This window comes from Myxine glutinosa, chromosome 7, assembly GCF_964187855.1.
Source record: "Myxine glutinosa chromosome 7, kmMyxGlut1.1, whole genome shotgun sequence".
In the NCBI taxonomy this organism is placed as follows: Eukaryota; Metazoa; Chordata; class Myxini; order Myxiniformes; family Myxinidae; genus Myxine; species Myxine glutinosa.
This window is the reverse complement of record NC_136267.1, coordinates 1,813,602-1,835,230: the sequence shown is the minus strand read 5'-3', so window position 1 is coordinate 1,835,230 and position 21,629 is coordinate 1,813,602. Positions and strand designations below refer to the sequence as shown.

The 21,629-nt window shown below is 45.7% G+C and overlaps 1 protein-coding gene across 1 annotated transcript in view; it reads right to left on the bottom strand.

Moving 5' to 3' along the window:
• Positions 1-21,629, bottom strand: part of LOC137430692 (neural cell adhesion molecule 1-like) — a 226,783-nt gene that overhangs the window by 105,552 nt on the left and 99,602 nt on the right. The window contains exons 2-4 of the mRNA XM_068121468.2: positions 9,611-9,688; positions 3,335-3,541; positions 2,219-2,362 (exon numbers count right to left, since the gene is read on the bottom strand). Coding sequence (XP_067977569.2) covers positions 2,219-2,362; positions 3,335-3,541; positions 9,611-9,688 — 429 coding nt within the window. The remainder of the gene's footprint in view (positions 1-2,218; positions 2,363-3,334; positions 3,542-9,610; positions 9,689-21,629) is intronic.

Sequence of the window (21,629 nt, the reverse complement as noted above, 5' to 3'; positions counted from 1 at the left end):
TACGTTTTGTATCCCACTGATAGGCCGGATCTGCAGCCGGACCTGAACCAAAATCAAATCGGCTTGTTCTTATCACCTAACCAACTCAACCACCAAGTTTAATCATAAAATCCGTCCACAACTTTTTGAGATATCCTACTCACAGACAGACAGACCGACAGGGGTAAAAACATAACCTCCGTCCACCTCTGGTGGCGGAGATAAAGATGCTGAGAAATATATAAATTTGTTGAATTGGCCAATCACAAACTGATGATAACATACACCGCACCTAACATCAGGCCGGGTCTCTTTCTCCATCACGTCATCCAAGTACATGCAAACATTGTTCCCCTTTACTATATCACTATGGCCACTATAAACAGCACAAGGTGTGTCAACCCTCGTTTTAAAGCTACTAGCAGAGTACCCACCCGATGGGCAATCTCGTTCCAAGATTGCAACACGTTCTTCTGACACGTACCTTTATTTGGGCAGTGTACAGGCAACTGACAGCTGCCTTATCGCTTCCGAAAATAAAATATCCCGCATTACGTGCATGAAGCAAAAACATGCCCACTGGTTACAATTCAAAACACCTCACTGCCCTGAAAAACGTGGGGAAAGGTATACTGTACAGTAAAGGGTGAAACTTGTAATACCCTGTCCCACCTGGAGGCGGCGCTACACGATACACATTTACATCGAGAATTTGCGTACCATCCCCCCTTATACCGCCCCTACCAAGACCATAGACCATGGGCAAACACATGAACACCCCGATAGCCTATACACTAACTGGGGTCATGCGCATCTTATGTAGCAAGTTTGGATGTAATTGGCCAAGAACTGTAGGAGTAGCATGACAAACACACACCGGTCCATGAACTATAGTCAGGATTACAACCCCAAGTGCATAAATTATTATTTACAAATACAATTAAGTTTTTATAATAAGTATAACTTGGGACTCGCAGATATTACTTGTTAAAACAGCAAAACATTAATATCAGTGCAAATAAAAGGAGAGTGTCTGTCACTTTGTTGGTCATGTTTCCTGTCCCCTCGCTCACTGCCGCTTCGCATGTCATCACCAAACTTCGTCGGCATCATGAACGATGTCTTACAATTCTGCTTATGGTATTCACATTACATTTACTTACAACTCAGACATTTATTCCGTTCAGTCTGGTCCAAAGTAGACCTTTCTAAATGCGTTTGCCATGCCAAACGACATCGATGATTCAAGCGGAACGCCAGATAATGGATGTTCTAGTTGCTTCTCCATGGCCCACGCATCATATCAAATGCCAAGTATATCTCATTACCCATCCCAGACACGTAAATCCGGTAGTTTATAGTATAATAGAATGAGGATTGGATTTCTCGAGTATTGATGCTATTACTGTATTCAGTACAACCCACATAAGGAAAGAGTTGAATCAGTGTAGTTTATCTACTTGATGGTTTTTACAACTTGTCGCTAACGTTGGACCGGAACCAAAATCGAATCAACTTGTTCTTGTCGTCTACCCAGCTCATCCGCCTAGTTTTGGCATAACGCGTCCACCATTTTTTTGAGATATCCTGCTCTGTATCGTTTTTGGCCCTGTCCCTCAATGGTGAAGAATCACTTTAAAATTCTACTAGCCGGATCCGAATCCATATCTTCACCAAAATCGAATCATTTCGTCCTCGTCAAATACCAAACCTCTCCACCAAATTTCGTCTGAATCTGTGCAAAACTTTTTTGAAATATCCTGTTGACAAATAGACAAACAGGGATGAAAACATAACTTCCATGCACCTTGGGTCGTGGGGGTGATAATGAAACTAGAGATCTGTGCAATCACAAAGGCTTTGCACTTACAGTATTTGTAGAGATAATTTTCATGCTGGTATTGTTTATTTAGAAGCATCAGCATATTAATGCCACCCCATGACCACGGGTAGTGCCAACATTGAGTGTTTGAATTTTGTCCCAGCTTCAGTTTCACCAGCCAATGAAAAATGGCGTACGATCAAAGCCACGACAATAACCGATAGCAAAGTGTACTATTGGCAGAATGACTAATCAAAGCAAAACATGCACCTCGTTTGGGTAAAATTTGACCAATGAGGGCACTGCCTTTGCCAAATTTAATGGATCAAGACGTACAGGTGAGTTGAAAGATTTGCGTGAGAACCATGAACCAAATGATGAAAGGCAAGAAGGTGAGTCAGAGACTGTAATACGAACCGTCCGTTTTGCTGACGACATTCCGTCGACCAAGCTTCCAGACCACGCGGGGTCGTGGTATACCAGACACTACGCATTTCACCACGGCAACCTCCCCTTCCGTAAACTCTTGCTTGTGCTGTTCATCCGTGAAAGTGAGCTTCTCTGGAGGGGAGCACGGGGAATAAATACACACTAATAGGTTGTAGAGCAATGATCACAATGTAAAAATATCGTTTGGCGTGCGAGCCTTTGGGGCAGAGCATCGCACGAGGGACGCGACGCGGACACGGGTAAAAGGTGCAGAGAAAAGAGAAATGCACATCCGAACAGGGAGATCGGGACCGCGGTCCAACAGGGTCATGCACAATGCAAGATATAGGATAAGAACGGCTTATCGGAACACATCACGTACTACCCTTTTCTGCTCCATGCTGTGCTTGAAGGATCATGTCAATCTTGTCATCCTTACTGTGAACGAATCACAGCACGGCATGCGATCGAACTTCAATTTGAGTTGCAGGAATTTATTTTGCAAGTACAGGACTGAGAAAGTCTGTATAGGCCAGAGGACAGTATTTAAGGCAGTAGATATCAATAACTCGTTGAATGTCCTCATACTGGTACTCGTGTTTTCCTTTGATCCAGAACTAAATTCATTGGTGGGTTGAAGCACACGCAGGATGGAATCGAGTTGCGAAACAACAAAAATGAGCAATAGAACAATAACGTTTATTCTTCACACAAAGACAGTTTAAGGAGTCCCATCTTTACGGATGGCCGAGTGGCCAAGAGAGGCTCAAATAAACAGAGGGAGAGACATTTTTCAGAAAGATGCCTCGGTGGTTCTCTGTTCAGCGTCCCATGCAACGTCTAATGCACAATCAGACTCACCGAGGCCTATTCTCTGTGGGAAATGATAAAAAGGACATTTAATAGCTCGCAAAGTCAAACTTCCCTACAGCCTTTGCCATTTGTCTTTTGTCCTCTCCGTGTCGTTTTATGTCCCTCCATCACATTTTCTTTCCTGGAATAGTGGTGGCATGTGTGCAATACGTGTACGTTGGTGTATTGGCAATATATTGGTGCCAGGTAAAATATTAAGTGAGAGATGAGGATTTAAGATGAGATACTCACGGTAAATGTCCACCTGAACTGAACTTTCCGTGGTAGTGCCATCCGCTGCCTTGGCCACACACTTGTAGATGCCAGAATCTTTTAATGCTGCCTCGTAGATAGTTAGCATTGTCTCCAACCCCTGCGTGGAGGCCACGAGGCGGCCGGACAATTCCACCGGTTTCCCAGTTGGAGATAACCAGATAACTTCAGCAACTTCTTCATCGACTGGAGAAGGAAACAGAAGGCTTGGTGAAGATTGCAAGTACGTGGGGGAAATAGTTCATAGGGAGAAGGGTGAAAGAAGAAAATGTTACAGATATGAAATGGAAGATAATGAGGTTAAACAGAACATCAAGGTAAGCTGTTAATGCACGAGCGAGAGAAGAGGAAGAGTGCAAACTAAAGGGGATAAAGAAAAGGTTCAAAGGTTGCAATGAAAGAGGAACAAGCGTTATGCCTAGGTCCCCCGTCGGTGAAGTGATGCGAGTTGACAAAGTGGAAGACGCAAGGAGGCCATCTTGGATTTTGACGTGGCGACCCAATTTTCAATAGCGTTCTCCCTTATGCGTAGATACTCCTACACACCAGATTAGAAGTTAGTAGTTCGTTTATTTTTCAAGATATTTCGCTCACAAGGTTCAGACATATATATGGTGGCGGCCATCTTGGATTTAGACGTGGCGACCCAATTTTCAATAGCGTTCTTCCTTATGCCTAGATACACCCACACACCAGATTAGAATTCGGTACTTTGGTTATTTTTCAAGATATTCCGCTCACAAGGTTCAGACATACATGGCGGCGGCCATCTTGGATTTTGACGTGGCGACCCAATTTTCAATAGCCTTCTTCCTTATGCGTAGATACACCCACACACCAGATTAGAAGTTAGTAGTTCGTTTATTTTTCCATATATTTCGCTCACAAGGTTCAGACATATATATGGTGGCGGCCATCTTGGATTTAGACGTGGCGACCCAATTTTCAATAGCGTTCTTCCTTATGCCTAGATACACCCACACACCAGATTAGAATTCGGTACTTTGGTTATTTTTCAAGATATTCCGCTCACAAGGTTCAGACATACATGGCGGCGGCCATCTTGGATTTTGACGTGGCGACCCAATTTTCAATAGCCTTCTTCCTTATGCGTAGATACACCCACACACCAGATTAGAAGTTAGTAGTTCGTTTATTTTTCCATATATTTCGCTCACAAGGTTCAGACATATATATGGTGGCGGCCATCTTGGCGTTTGACGTGGCGACCCAATTTTCAATAGCGTTCTTTCTTATGCCTAGTTGCACCCACACACCAGATTAGAAGTTGGTCCTTCGCTTACGCACGCACGCACGTCTGCACGCACGCACACACGGACGGACGCACGCACGCACGCACGGACGGACGGACGCACACACGGACGGAGGGGAAAACCATAGTCCCCCTTTCGCTCCGCGGTGCGACGGGGGACAATAATTGGGGAAGAGATAATTGTGAGGAAGAAGCAAGGAGGGCAGTGAGCAAGTGTAAATAGGAATACTACATTTTATAAAGAACAGTGTCATTCTGCATATGTATACACCTTGAGCGATAGAACAGGTGCTTGCCCCAACGAGGGGCCAATGAGTGAAATCTCTGAACAACCACAACTACTCAAAGCCTACAAGGCCGTTGTGCATATCCCAATGGAGACCTGCTGTTCCATATGGGCTGGCACCGATTATGGATACAATGAGCTAACATGCTACCGTAAAGTGCATTTTCTTGCTCTGATGGATGTGTTCTCAATGTGTGTACCTGGTACCAATGGATGTTGTTTTCTTTTAATGTAACATTGCGTCTCATGGTGTTATTTGATTAAATGTGGCACAAAGAAGGGTCGATTATATAAATGTACATGTCCTCAGTTCATGCATGGTGACGTCTGGAATAGATTAGCAATTTCTGAAAGAGCCGATCAGAAATGTATCACCGCAAAAAATAAGTCCTGGTTTTGATGTTTTGGGACTCAGGTCCCCAAAGCTCAATGGGATTAGGTAACCGCAGAAGAGATCATGGATTTGATGTGACCAGAAGATTCCCGGAGCCTTGAATGTTTGCTCATGATGAGTATTTAAGAGTGAGAGAGGGTTGAGTAGTGAGAGAAGGTAGATACAAAGGGGCAGACGAGAAAAGCGGAGAAGCCGTGAAGGAAGGATCAAGGGAGCAGAAATGACAACACCACGAGGAGCCCACGTGGAATCAGCATGAGGGACCACGTTTAGAAAGAGGTGCCCATTGTGATTCGCTGAGGTGTGGGTGCGATTCCAAGAGATCGTATCAGCACTCAGACAGGCGACGAGGGAGCGGGATCGCTATGTTCTTCCTGCACAAAGCCAGCCAGGAGTTTGTGGGTTCACGGCTTATGTGCCGGAGTGAATTTGGGATGGGTTAGCGTACTTGATCTGCAGAGGGTGCATGGAGCACCGCTGCAATTTCTCTGGGTGGAGCCAGTCAGCGTTTCATGTGTAAAGAGGATCATGAGCGAGAGTGTGTTCTGGTTTTGTGTGTATGCTGTGCCTGGTTTAGCAACAGATTTAAACTGCTGCCATTGTGCACCGAACCATCACAACTACTCATCTGGGTATCCTCAACAAAGCTTGTTTGAGTATCGGCATGGAGGAAGAAGACTCTGTCAGGGACTGTATGTACATTTAATGATGAAAGAAGATTTTAAACGCATGCAGATTTACCCTTATATTTATGAGTCCACAACTAGTTGATTGATGTATTGTATAATTAGGTTGTATTGGAAGTTTTAATGTGTAACTAAGTTGATTAGATTTCATGAAACCACCAAGGACTGGCTTGGTGATGGTGGTTAGGTTCCTGCCAGAACATGGGAGACAGCACGCATAGCTGTCCACCAACTAGCTGACATCCATGCCACAACAGTGCCCCAGTATCACATCTGTATACCCCGGAATCTTTGGAATCCAAAGCTCTCAACGTTATGGGAATCTCCCACAACAAGGCAAAAGCACAAGGGCTGCTGCTGTCAGAGAGCAGACCTGCCGGTAGTCTCTCTGTTTTATTTTAACCAAATAACCCCCTGGTCTAGCTCCTTCTGCATGCTATCCGAGCCCTCAGTCCCTCCCGAGCAATTCAAATATGCAATCGTTCTTCCAGTAAATCCCTCCTGGATAAATGTTAAACAAAAATCCAGCCATTATGCCCACCTACCCTATATTACAAGGGTCTTGGACGAGCTAAATGACAAAGGGCAGCAGGTTTACAGACTACCAAAGGGTATGGGCTGTGGGGGTTGGATATGCACAAGGAAAGGTGGAATAACTCAAAAACTAGTAACAATGGCCTGGAGAGGAACAGAATGAGAAAGAATCAGCGTGTCTGGAGATTGTGGATGCGCATGGGTGAGTGGACGAGGAAATTGTGTGTACTGCATTTTGAAGATTGAAGTGACGACAAGACAATGGACATAGTTCCACAATTGGGAGAATAAGGGGACAGATTAATGCAGCCTGTTATTAGGGAGGGTTTATTGAGGAGCATGTGCAACCTGACGTGACGAAGGGAGGGCATAGGTAGGACAGGGCGCAAGGAGCAGCACCAGATGTAAGCTTGCATAAAATGGAGAGCTCACCAACTTGCTACTGTTGAGAGTGACAGTCCATGAGTATCCAACTCCTGTCTTGCAATTCCAATGATACCGAAGATCTGGTTTTTAATCGTCTCAAGAACAGCAAGGTGGGAAGTAGGAGCAGCAAGCCAGAGCAGGTAACCATATTCTATGGACATCCATATGAAAGCCTCATACACGATGAGCTCGTTGTGGCTCAGGAATCCCTTAAGTCTACAGAAAATACCGGGACGACTACCAGGCTTTGCTGTCTGTTTGGTGGTTTGATCCTCCCACGAAAGGTAGTCGCAGATAATGAGGCCACTATGGTTCAGGGACTGTACCTCTTCCAGCAGTTACCAATAGGTAGATTGGAAAGTTTGATTGCTGATCTTTGTGGAGAGCCAGTGTGAGAGCGTGCGACTTGTCGGCCTTGAATGACATGTTCCAAGTAGTTGACCAAAGGCTTATCTTGTTCAAGTTTTATGAAAGGTATTCAGCAGCAGGCCTTGCACGAGAATGATGTACCATTCAGCGGATAGTGGAGTAATCAGCGAAACGACTGAATTTATTTTTAAAGAGAATCAGATAGATCATTGATATAGATGACGAATAACATCGGTCCGAAGATGCTGTCTTGTGAAACCTCAGTGTGAGATGAAAGATCATGGGAAATGGCACCATGAAAAGACAACGTGTGTCCGCTAATAGAAGAAATCAGATCCACATGAGCAGGAGGCCCTGGACACCAAAGGACAACTTAGAAATCAAGGCTAGATGCCAGTTAGTGCGGAAGGCTCAATCATTATCCAGGGATGGCCCACACCTCGTGCTTGTGGTTCAGGAGATCCGTTCACTGCTGTCTCAGGAGTAACATATCCAAGGTGGAATTTCCAGATCTGAAGCCAAACTGGTTGACAGAGATTCGCAGATTAGAGAAGAGATAGTGCCTGAGATCAGCTGCAATAATGGACTGGCCGATGTGGAGAGTGGAGAAGTGGAGAAGGCCGATGGACCCTGAGCTAAGAGGATCAGTTCTGGAACCTTTCTTATGGATAAGAATGATGTTTGTAACTTTCCAAAGTGGAGGAATTTGGCCATCCAAGAAGAATAGGCCTGCGAAAAAGACCGGCAGTCATATAATTGAAGCACATGTTTCTAGGGATTGGTGCATTTGTGCTGCCAGGACTGGTTTTGGAAGGTGTATAGAGCTGGGGAAGAAACCTGTCCACCGAAGCAGGTGGAAGTCCAGATGCTGTAGGGAACATGGCGTGAGTACAAGGGAGGAATTTGGGATATTGTCCCTTTTGCAGTGAACACAAGAGTTCAAGAACTCTGCTTTTTCCCAAGCAGTGTGCAGAATGTCTATATTTTAGGAGGGAAGGAAAGGAAGAGGGATGTATACCAGACATAACTGACCAACTCCCACTGGGCTTTGGAGAAATGTTTCCATGTGACATCCAAACCCTGGGTTAGCTGCAGCAGCCTGTACAAACAGATCTGTGAAGTTAGAGTGCAGACCCATGATATTGGTGGACCAGAAGGTTAGAGGGGGGAACACCTCCAGGAGAACATTGGGGCAAGGGGGTAAGGGAGGTGCCCCCCCCCCCCTCTCTTGATGGATGAGGTGAGAGAAAACAAGATTTAACAAAGATTTTGTACCTCTTTTTCTTTCGTTTGTGTGAACCACCTTCCTGAGGCCTTTACATCCCGCTCTTCCCTCCAGGGCAATCTTAATGGTGCACTGCCCATCTCATGTAACCCCATTTCTACCCACAGTACCCTAACCTAACTTTACCCATCCTTCTTACTCCCCAGCTCCCTCCTCTTTTCCTATTTGTTCATTCCTTTGCTCGTGCCTAGTCTGTGGCTGCACCGCCCCAGTGTCCGTGTGTTGCCTTTTTCTCCGAGGAACCTCTCTCTTCAGTCAGCCTTGATGTTGTAATTCTTTTAAACCCCGGCCTCACTTTGCTTCCCACAACATTTAGCACTCCCTTCATTTTATAAAACCCTGATTGTTGACTTTAATTGATAAAAACTTGTTGAAACCTCAGAATTTTGTTTTTATATAAAAAGCCGTAGAAAGGCCCAACTGTTAAAAAACAGAGAGTGGGGCACGGGAGAGCAAATATAAATATCATGGGAACAAGGGAGCAGAGTGAGTCACAAGGAATGTTGTGTAAAAGAACGAACCCAACAACAACAACACCAAAAACAGGAACCATAGGAGCTTCAAACAGAGCAATGTCCCATCCATTTATGATTACCTCCAAATGATGAGGAAGCCATTAGTACAGCGTGAGCATTTAATTAATCATTGTAAAGATTAGAGATGGATCGGGAAGCAAAACGATGGAGCAATTTCCTCTGCTGCTCAGAACTGTGGAACATCTGACAGTGAAACAGGCATCAAAATTCAATCCTCTGTGGGATCATCTCGAGTGAGTGTATTTCATTCCGTGTGTGCGACTGTGCGTCGGAGTCCTGCAAGGTATAGTTCGGTGTTAACGACACGGACAGAACCGCCAGGCAGCACACAGGGCTACCTACCCAGGTAGAGCCGCAAACCTGGAAAATGCTGCCTGAGGTACGAGAGGCTGCATCCCTGGATTCCTACGTGAGCCCCTTAGGAAATCATAGATTCTCTATTTGAGGAATACACATTGGAACTTACCTATGCAGACGAAGAACTTGGAATCGCCAACGCTGATCTCTCCTCGTGATGGAGATATTTCCACCTGGAGCGCGAGGCCTGAGGAATGTCAGGAAGAAGTCATTAGTGAGAGCCAAGACTTGGGAGGTGTAGAGCATTGTGATGCAATTGACAAAGGGTGATGGGGGTACCCGGTACAGGGTGGGATTGGGATGGAGGGGGAAATGGCCTTGCTTCATTTCCAAAGCTCTAATAGTGAAAGTCAAAGTGTGTGGTTCAGATGTAATAACGATCATGGAACTTAAACTTACAGGTAAATGACGTCATCATATCAATTTTTGAAGAGAGAGAAAAAAAACATTTGTTTTATTATTCCATGATCACTTGTTATTCCTTTAGTTTTCTTTATTTTATTGAGCGAAAGAAACGTTGAAGAAATAAATAATTAAAACATTCCTCCGTCACGTGTTCATTGAATCTAGTCCTTCATCCATAAATATATTGTGCACACACAGGAGGGGATGTTGCTTGCATCATAATGGGGTCTTGTAGGATCGCACAGAACATACGGAATAGAGCACGTTACCAATGTGCATGCGGACACAAACCGTGCAATACAATTCCGGTGATACAAAGGGTAAGAGCTAGAGATGAGAGGGACATGATGCCATCATCATGGGTGCTGCACCCGGGACACGTGGCTCAATGTGACGTTTCAAATGAGACCGGGTCGACGTCTTCTCGGGGAGCATGAAGACAACACAAACAGCACACGAAGGGGGAGATGAAAGGTCAACGATGGCATTTGCTCACATAACTACTGTACATGGGAATGAACCAAGCCAATTGTGAAGAGGGAATATGTTAAACGCTGCCGCGAGAACATCGTTCAGGGATAATCTGACGACGTGCCATTTGGAACAATGATTCATTGTCCAAGATCACGGCGATCGTCCATACCGAGCTGGAGTCACAAGGACCTTGCACCAAATGGAGCGTTCAAAGTTCAAACCCATGGGTGCAGTATCTCCAGAATACCCGCATGGAACATAGCTCAGAGATGAGTTACATAAAGCGATTCATGGTCATGAGAATCTCTTACGAGGCTGCTTAGGTTAGCATGTTCACTGCGCCATGTGATTCATGACCCCAGATCTCTCAACAAATCATCAGAAAACTCATATACATCATGAAAAAGCCATAATCATAACCATGAAGGACTGAATTGGAATGAACGATTCCAGTTACTTTCAAGGGAATCAACCTTGGACTATACACAGCCATCTACATAGTATGTAGGAAATAAAGTAAGGTAAAATCAACAAGAGCGAGAATTGATCTGAAACACATGTGGCCCCTGGCAGTGCCAGTGATTGCTTATTTGATTTCTTAACAAATTTTAAAAATTGATGAAACGTCCTGAAACTCCAAAGAGTTCATTAATTATCCGAAAAAAACAATGTACCAAGTTTCAGTCGAATATATTAAAGGGTATGCAAAAACAAGACCGATAGTCTAACAACGGCAAAGCCGGGGATGGATCTGCTGAGTGGAGGTTCTGCTGTCCGCCTGTCATGTGACCAGATCCTCAGCTCTGATTGGTGCACGTTTGTGAGGGACATGCATACATACACAGGATGGACAGACAAACGCTGTTCTAGATGGCATTTCCTACAGGCTACACCGTAAGGATATGGCTGCCAAACCATATGACCAATGATGCCATCATTTTTTGTTCCTCGACCAATTTATCCCGAGATTACGCTCAATAAATTTCATACTGATCAGATGAAGCGGTCTACTTGTTGATTTATGACGTCATAATGAAAGCACCTACGACATCCTCATTAACATATTTTATTCCCAATGGAGAGCACTTTACAATGAGCCACCTTTCAATTTTTCCAAGGAGTGGTTTTGGAGATAGAAGTGCAGTTTTTCGTTTTTTTCCAAGATGACACCTGCACCACGTGACATATGACATCATAATTATCAATATAAAGTCCTACGGGTGGAGGCGTTAATTTATACAGTATGTTGATAATTTTGTGTCAATCAGACCAACGGTTGGAGAGAAAATGAATTTTAAAGGGAATAAACCAGCAAATTGTGAAACTATCAGCATTGTTAGCAATTTAATAATAATTATAGTATCGTATTATGGGCAATAGGATTTGGATGGCACTGCCCTATATTGATAACTTTTAGTGCTCTTTCCAAATTGCCCTGAGGGCACTGCAAACATTGACGACCATATTCAGGTGGGGGTCACCTGAGCTTGCTCTTCCTCAGCTCATTAATGAGCCATCTGGGTTTTAATCAACAATCTGAAAGGAACATGGAAATTCTCAGTTTCACAGGATGGCCTAGACCCTAGAGGTGGCACATTCACCTAGACCCGAGAGGTGGCACATTCGCCTAGACCCTAGAAGTGGCACATTCACCTAGACCCGAGAGGTGGCACATTCACCTAGACCCGAGAGGTGGTACATTCGAGACCCTAGAGGTGGCACATTCACCTAGACCCGAGAGGTGGCACATTCGCCTCGACCCTAGAAGTGGCACATTTGCCGAGACCCTAGAAGTGGCACATTCGCCTAGACCCTAGAAGTGGCACATTTGCCTAGACCCTAGAAGTGGCACATTCGCCTAGACCCTAGAAGTGGCACATTCGCCTAGACCCTAGAAGTGGCACATTCGCCTAGACCCTAGAAGTGGCACATTTGCCTAGACCCTAGAAGTGGCACATTCGCCTAGACCCTAGAAGTGGCACATTCGCCTAGACCCTAGAAGAGGCACATTCGCCTAGACCCTAGAAGTGGCACATTCGCCTAGAGCCTAGAGGTGGCACATTCACCTAGAGGTAGCGCATTCGAGACCCTAGAGGTGGCACATTCGCCTAGAGCCTAGAGGTGGCACATTCGCCTAGAGCCTAGAGGTGGCACATTCGCCTAGAGCCTAGAGGTGGCACATTCGTCTAGAGCCTAGAGGTGGCACATTCGCCTAGAGCCTAGAGGTGGCACATTCACCTAGAGCCTAGAGGTAGCACATTCGAGACCCTAGAGGTGGCACATTCGAGACCCTAGAGGTATGCACATTCGAGACCCTAGAGGTAGCACATTCGAGACCCTAGAGGTGGCACATTCGAGACCCTAGAGGTATGCACATTCGAGACCCTAGAGGTGGCACATTCGAGACCCTAGACGTGGCACATTCGAGACCCTAGAGGTATGCACATTCGAGACCTTAGAGGTGGCACATTCGAGACCCTAGAGGTATGCACATTCGAGACCCTAGAGGTGGCACATTCGAGACCCTAGAGGTATGCACATTCAAGACCTTAGAGGTGGCACATTCGCCTCTGAGCAGTCTAGCGTGGGTTTGAATCTCGGCCCAGCTACATAAACTGTCATCCTAGTGTCTCGCAGACAGGGCAAGGCGTCCATGGTTGTGCCGTTCCTCGGATAGGTGTTAGACTGTGCGTCCCGTCTGTCGGAATTTGTTGGTGGACGTTAAAGATCCCACGGTGTCCTTCACGAAGAGTCGGCAAGTTATCGCCAACACCCTCAACAAATTCCAAATTCCTGTCCAAACCTACAGAGGGAGTTGCGACAGTAGCACACTAGCACAGCCACAACTACAACGACACTCGGTAGAAAGAGCATACCTCCACCAGGCCGAACAGTTTACGTTTTGTATTCCGCTGATAGACTGGATCCGGATCTGGACATGAACCAAAATCGAATCGGCTTATTCGTGTCACAAAACCAACTCGACCACCTAGTTTTATCAACCACCGAGCCTTCAATCTCTCTCGCAAACAAACATCACACACTTTTCTTACTCATTTATAAGGACTGGCATCGATGAGGACTATATACTCTGTGACTGGAGCCTTCAACATAAAAAAAAAAAAGAGTCTTTGGCCCCATCTCTCAATGGCAAAGAATCACTTAAAATTATCTGATCCAGATCCGCATTCAGATCTTCACCAAAATTGAATTATTTCATCCTTCCCCCACACCCAACCTGTCCACCAAATTGTCCAAATCTGTGCACAACTTTTTGAGATATCCTGTTCACAGACAAACAGACAGACAGACAGACAGACAGTAGTGAAAAACTTGGAGGTAATGATGCAACAAGGAAGAAAAAGAAGGTGGATATTCCAATATGGCTAACTTCGGTTCGAGAAGATGAAAATGCAAGTCTTTAACATTGTTGCCTTCAGCCACATTGAACCCATAAACTCCAGAATGTCCATGTGGTATCCTCACCACTAGACCAGCACCATACACATGATTATGAAGACACACATAACAGATATGACATTTGTGAATCAAACCTATTTGGTTTCAAAGCAGAATGAAGAACTTGGTCTTGCTCGGGAAAGCTAACGTCAGCCAGACCAGCATGGGGCACACCAGCTGTCCCTCCCCGGTGCTACTGTGGGGTTCCTTTAGGCCGAACCCTCTTATGAAGACGTGGTGGGGGCACTCTTTCCGTCCTCTTGGGCACTGACCTCCGAAAGTAGGTCATGCCCTTTCGCCACCTGGCCTCTACAAGGAGAATGGTGCCGTATTATCCCCCGGATTACTCGAGGATAAAGAACCAAGGACGGTGCCACCGTTACGACTCTAGACTGGACCGTAAGGGGGTCCCGCCGGGACCACAAATGCCAGAGCAACCGACAGAGGTTTGGGAGCGATGCCACGGTCCGCTTGCGAGACCACGCCGCTTCAAGAAGAAGAGAAACCCCCAGAGAATGGAAAGCCCCCGAGCTGTGGTTGCAACCACCTCTCCTCAAGAGGGATCCGCTCGCCCGGGTTAGGTCAGATGCCCCCAGGGATCTGCCTTAAGGAGGAGTCCCTGGGGGGAATGGGCTAACAATAACCCAAATTGGTCCATAGGTTCGGCGGAGGCAGTTGCAACATCTGCGCTGGACCCACAGTGAAGTCTCTAAGTGAAAATTGAAATGTGAAAATTTGGTTTCAATTCAATCAGTTTTGATTGAATCATCTGTGCCTATGCTTACTGCTCAGCTTTGCCCAAATAAAATGCATTGAGTCTTTTATTTTACAACACTTTCAGGCTCACGGTGAACCTTAAACATGCACGATGTGCAGAATGACATTAGGAGACAACAGAGAACTGTTACATCAATTCCAAACGGCTTTGAAATATAGAATATAGAATGTTTCAAAAAGATTGATACAACTTTGACTTCCTGGCATTTCTTTGTGTTTTGACCTATACCATTTTCCTTTTCAGGGTTTGGTGATGTTATCGTGGTATTTGTTCCCTGGGATTTCTAGCTCCGTAGCTCAACTATTCCATTGACAATGGCGCAGAAGACAAGTGGTCACAACAACATCAACAACCACATTTTCTGGGGGGCAGAACCACCTGAGGAGATCACTGAGAGGTACCTGAAAGGGCCTAAGGTCACATACTTCTGCACTTTTAATGCCAGATGGGGAATGCTAGGGCCTTACTGGTTTGAGAATGACAACAGCAGGACGGTGACGATCAACGGTGAGCGCTACTGGGCCATGCTCCAGAACTTCTGTAATGATCTAGCCCAAAAGGTCACCCAAACCAGCTCAGCATGACCTGGTTTATACAGGATGGTGCACCCATGCATACAGCTGGTGACACCATCACTTTCCTGCAGCAGCTCTTCAGAAACTGCCTCGTTGCCCTGGGTACCGCTCATGACTGGGCACCGCATAGCCGAGACTTGAACCCTCTGGACTACTGGTTCTGGGGGGCTGCCAAGGGCTCTGTCTACGTCAATCGCCCTGCCGCATTGGATGATTTGAAGCAGGAGGTGTCAGACTGCCTCCAGGCAGTGCCACATGAGACCTACAGGAAAGTTGGACAGAACTTTGGAGTCAGGATCAATGCCTGTCTGAACCGTGGTGGGGCACACATATTGACGTCAATTACAAGGATTTTGTGTAAATGCCAATTTCAGACCTTGGGCTCTCACTAACTCCAGCAGTGATTTTACTGCAATAGCAATCAGTGATAGAGAATACCAGGTAATAAGCTTCAAGAAATGTTTGGTCACGTTTCTGAGGTTTCTGTTTCTTTGTAAATAAACGTTTAAAGTTGTATCACTCTTTTTGAAACACCCTGTCTATGGGATTTAAACATAGGCCCCAGCCTCATGAGCCATCTGCTCAAAATGCTAAATATGCAAAACTAAACATGGCAAGAAATGGTGTGAACATGAGTGCACCTATCCAGAAATGAGGTACAAAGGTATTGTAATGGATGAAATCAACGATGGGGCGTGCTAACCGCCGTGGGAAGCAAGGAGAAGCTCACGTTTTGGGCGTTAACCCTTTGTTGGCGCAAGAGAGCTTTTTGTTCATTTCATCCATTGTTGAGGCCGCCCGCCGACGTGCATGGACATTGGTCTGCATGAGCAAGAGTAGTTCTTCATTCTAAAGAACCTATTTTAAACTTACATTCTCGTTCAAGTTTTCTTTACAATTTTCCTTCAAACATATTCTAAATGGAGATGTTTCCAGCTTGGTATACAACTATATTGTCAGCCTTGACCAATGATGACATCATAACCCAAAACAACATTTAGAGGGAAGTCTCTTATTAAAGGGGAGTTAAATTCACCCCGGAAGATGTAGGAACTATTTAACTATCTAAGCATTACACCACCAGACTAATAATCGCATCATTGGTTTCTCTTCGATTCGTTCATTAAAAAGCTGATGTTCAAGGGATTCAGGATAACCTGCCACAAGCTCACCAGCAATTAATGGGCATCAGCTTCAATAGGAGTTTCATTCCAAAATACAGCTTCAGCATCTATAGAAACCCTATACTTCTCAGAGAAATTACTCCCCAGCTCTGACAGTGTTCACCTTTCTCGCATCTACTGTGGACACCACTCACAGCTTTTACAGTACAAACATCGACTCGACGACACCACCTACGACGACACCTGCAACCTCTGCCAGGCCGCCTCAAACACAATACAATATGTTGAAGAAGGCTGCGCCGTCCTGATTCCATGAAGGCAAGAGCAACAACCCTATACATCTTAGTTGTGAGGAGGATCTCTGGCTCGCTCCCGGGGGGTTGATTTGCTATCTGCGTGCCACAGGGCCAGTTCGAGTATAACTCACCGGGGATTATCAAAAACAACAAGAACCCTATACTTCTGGGTTTCTTTTGCAATTTCAATGCATTATGAGAGAATCAAACCCCCCCCCCCCCCCCCCCCACCTTTAGAAGAACCACCTTTAGAGGCCATTTTTCCCTGTAGAGTAGGGGTTGGCCTGTTTCGAGCACCGTGGGCCCCTTTTTGAAGCAATGTTTTATGGCCGAATGCCCTTCCTGCCACCAACCCTGTTAGTCGCCTCTTGCGACACACACACAGAATTACGAGTGAACTGGTACTCAATTTGCCGACCTCGGAAGGTTGACAGGCTGAGTCAACCCTCCTGGCGTTAATTCAGCGATCGACCGGGATTCGAACCCTGGATCCTTAGGATCCCAAGACAGCACCCGAACTGCTAAGCCAACACGAGAGAATCAAACCATGTAAAATAAATAAATAAATAAAACTCTACCGATCCACGAGATTCCACAAGCAAAGAAGAGCTACAACAAAACATCATCCATCATCCCATAATAGCTATATTATCGAAGAAGATTCAAAAGGGTATGTAGAGAAGAGGGAACTCCTTCAGAAACGTCCATTTAAGAAGTCACACAAATTCAGGTTCAGGCCTAGCTGTCAATGGCTGGAGGGAGGCATTGGTCAAAGTGTGCAGAGAAATGGTTTCAGGTGACCCTACCGGTGAATCAGGAATGGAGTAATCCGAGACATTATCGTGGTGTGTGAACAATGGAATAGGAAACAAAACCTCGAACGTTTCTCTGTTATAGTGGTGCCATATTTATGTTTGTGGCATCTATAGTTCATGAATAATGAATGTACAAATTCACTGCGTACAATCATTTATCGAGTGTCCTAACGTCCAGGTCCTTCAAGTATTACATTGCAAGCTCTTCCATGAGCCTCGTGCTGCATTCCTGGGTTTCTTCTTCCCATGCGTGCCGTGCCGTGACTAGTGCTTTCTGATATGGGATGGCGCACTGAACGCGACATGTTTTGGAAAGATCTGAACATGGAAGATTCGTATTTACAGACACTGCACAAAAATAAAAGAAATCAGCAGTTTGTAACGCTGCTGGAATGTGAAAGTGAACGATTAAAAAGTGGAAAAGAAGGTTGTGCAGAATGGCAAAAAGGGTTTATGATTTATTCACACAAAAGGAGATCTAATGAAAACGAGAGCAGAGTCGACGCAAATCCCCACTCGTCCCACCTCAAGGAAAGTTCAAAGATGGCAAAATGTTACACCATGATCCAATATCAAAATTGGAATTTAATTTTTCCCCATTTTGACCCCTGTGACCCGAAGTCCTTTTGACCTTGAGTGCCCATAACCTGGGGCATTTGTCCCCAAATGTTGATCACAAATACAAAGTTTTATTACCCAGCGCATAAGAAGCGGAGAGCAGGGTTAAGCAATTTGTTCATGCTCGTCCGTCTGTCCTCCTGATCGGTTTACAATCGTCAGTTTATGATCGAGGAACAACTTATTTAAATTCAATGTTGTATTTTGAACACGAACCGGAACATGAATAGGAAGTCTGCCGTTTAACAGTACCTTGGCTCATAATTCATCCCGATCGCGCTCGTGCAGAGAGGAGTGACTTATATTGTTGCTCTGTCTGCCTGAGTCAAACAGAATTGATAATCATTCCAAACAGGAAACTTACTGTTTTAAAGACGTTATAAAGGACACAAGCAACAGGCATGAAGACCTAATGTAATGTATTAGATCGAGCGTTGTAATAGATGCTGGGTAAAACCATGAATTAATTCATTTATGCACCTTTAACCTTCATTTAAATTGAATTATACACTTGAACCCTGTAAACACAAATCGCAATCATCATACTTCCAAGAATGTCCAGTTTTGCAGGACTTGGACAAGTTTGATTGGGTGGTGCGTATGTAATAGCCGGCGAAGCCGGTGTTGTCAATGAACGCGTACGTATTATGTTGAAAAACCAGATTTTGCTGGATCCGTTGGCTTGAGAATTTCGAAGCTTTGACGCATCAAATCGCTCAATGGAGGCCGCCATCTTGCAGATGCGGAAGTATGCATAACAAATTGAAAAAAGTTCAATAGGAGTTTGTTTCACCCGTCTTTGTTTGATTCACAATCTTATGCACCTCTAATTTGTAATTAAAATACTTTAAGACCAACCTCGGCCCGCACTGGCCTGGTTATCTTCAGCGAAAAGCGTCACCAAACACCGGAACCAATGAGATTCGAGCATTTGAAAAAATATTTCAAAAACCAAATCACTCAATGGAGGCCGCCATCTTCCGGATGCGGAAGTATGCATAAAAAATTGTGAAAAAGTTCAATAGGAGTTTGTTTCACCCGTCTGTTTGATTCACATTCTTATGCACCTCTAATTTGTAATTAAAATATTTTAAGACCAACCTCGTTATCTTCAACGAAAATCGTCACCAAACACCGGAACCAATGAGATTCGAGCATTTGAAAAAATATTTCAAAAAAGCTTATTACGCGTTTCGGAGGGTGAAATCGGCGTCAAATATTCTAAAATTGACGAAGAATTATTTTTTAGAAATCCCGTGGCTGTAGTGGATAGTTTTTCACAGCCGGAAATATCCAAAGTTGAGACGGAATTCACCGAATTAATCAAGAAGTAAATTTTATCAATTTTAATCTCATCCAGAATGCAAATGGTGTCATTTTAGGTCTTATTTTGCGAAATTTTGTGAGCTGACCAATCAGCGATCAGCTTAGGTCAGCCAATCAGCGCCATCGACACGGTTTGATTAATGACAGTCACACATTGCCGTTGAAACGGCGCTATCGTCTGATCTGTCGGCACTGATCTTACTGCAAGCTAACTTCTTCTGGTGGGGGAAGCCGCAGTGCCCGGAGAGAACCAGCCCTGTCAGCGACTAAAGTTAGAAGACCACACACATACTGTGAAAACGTATGTTAATTAAGCCCAGTTAAAATTTCTTAAAATAGGCCCTAAGCTAGCACATCGTATAGTTACTTCCTTCAGCTTCCTATGACATATATTCCTGTGACATTTACTTCCTGTGACAGCTTCCTTCCTAACCCACACACACACACAAACATTCCCCTACAACCCACACACACACAAGCATTCCCCCACAACCCACACACACATACCCTCCCCCCTCCCCATTGAATGAATAGAGATTCTCAACCCTTTGAATTCCATCCAAGGATGATATTTTCAGCACTTTTCCTGTATTCGCCGAATGAATTCAGTACACGCCGGCTGGTCTTCGGCCTAGGCTCAATTCAGAGACGGCCTACTACTGTCGTAATTCAGCACATCGAACAGCCAGCTTGGACAGCATAAGAGAGTGAGGAGAGAGAGAAAGGAGAGAGAGAAAGGAGAAAGAGAGAAAGGAGAAAGAGAGAAAGGGAGAGAAAGGGAGAGAAAGGGAGAGAGAAAGAGAGAAAGGGAGAGAAAGGGAGAGAAAGGGAGAGAAAGGGAGAGAAAGGGAGAGAAAGGGAGAAAGAAAGAGAGAAAGGGAGAGAAAAGGAGAAAGAAAGAGAGAAAGGGAGAGAAAAGGAGAAAGAAAGAGAGAAAGGGAGAGAAAGGGAGAGAGAAAGAAAGAGAGAAAGGGAGAAAGGGAGAAAGGGAGAAAGGGAGTAAGAGAGAAAGGGAGAGAGAAAGAAAGGGAGAAAGTGAGAAAGAGAGAAAGAAAGAGAGAAAGGGAGAGAGAGAGAAAGGGAGAAAGAGAGAAAGAGAGAAAGAGAGAGAGAGAAAGAGAGAAAGAGAGAAAGAAAGGGAGAAAGGGAGAAAGGGAGAAAGGGAGAAAGAGAGAAAGAAAGGGAGAAAGAGAGAAAGAGAGAAAGAGAGAAAGAGAGAAAGAAAGGGAGAAAGAGAGAAAGAGAGAAAGGGAGAAAGAAAGGGAGAAAGAGAGAAAGAGAGAAAGAGAGAAAGGGAGAAAGAAAGGGAGAAAGAATGAGAAAGAAAGGGAGAAAGAAAGGGAGAAAGGGAGAGAGACAGAGAGACACAGAGACAGAGAGACAGAGAGACAGAGAGACACAGAGAGACAGAGAGAGACAGAGAGAGAGAGAGAGAGAGAGAGAGAGAGAGAGAGAGAGACACAGAGAAAAAAAAATCTGTTTCCACTGGAAATCAGAAAATAGGGAACTAAAGCGCGGTATTACGCACGCTGCTTGTGAGCAAGGAGGAAGCGGACAACGCGGTAATTTGTAAGAGTCTTTATTCAAGAGCTCACTGTAATAATGAGCTGCTCAGGGCTGCGCGCCCCGTGTATATCGTGAGGCCACGCCTCTCTCCCGGGCGTGGCCCACCCCCACTTGGTGTGCGGGGTGATGTCACCACGTCAATGCTTTCGTGTCCGCCACACGCGCCCCCCCCAGAATCCCCGCGCACCTGAAGGGTCAGTTTGCGGGGCAAACGGATGACCCGGCCGAAGCGCCCCCTGGCGACTGGCGGCGTTTAGGATGCAGGGATGCCATCTGGGATGCCTCCGGCTGCCCCTGGGATGGGTGCAGGACCGGGGGGCAGCGTGGCGGTGGGGCTGGGCGGTGCCGGGGGTCCGCCCGCAGGGGGGCGGCCCCGACGCGGGGGTCGGGCCACTGGCTGTGGATGGTCCACGTCGAGGTGGGCCGGCTTGAGGCGGTCCACAGAAACGCGGTCAGGAGTACCGCCGATGTCCAGGGTGAAGTGCTTCACCCCGGTCTCCAGCACGCAGAAAGGCCCGTCGTACAGGGGCCGCAGTGGTGTCCCGTGGGCATCGTGGCAGACGAAGACGTACTCCGCCGTGCGAAGCTCCGGGGCGACGTGCGTCGGTGGGTGCCCGTGGCGTGCCGTTGGCACCGGGGCGAACCTCTGGGCGGTCTCCTGCAGAGCGGAGCGCTGCTGTGCCGCGGACCAT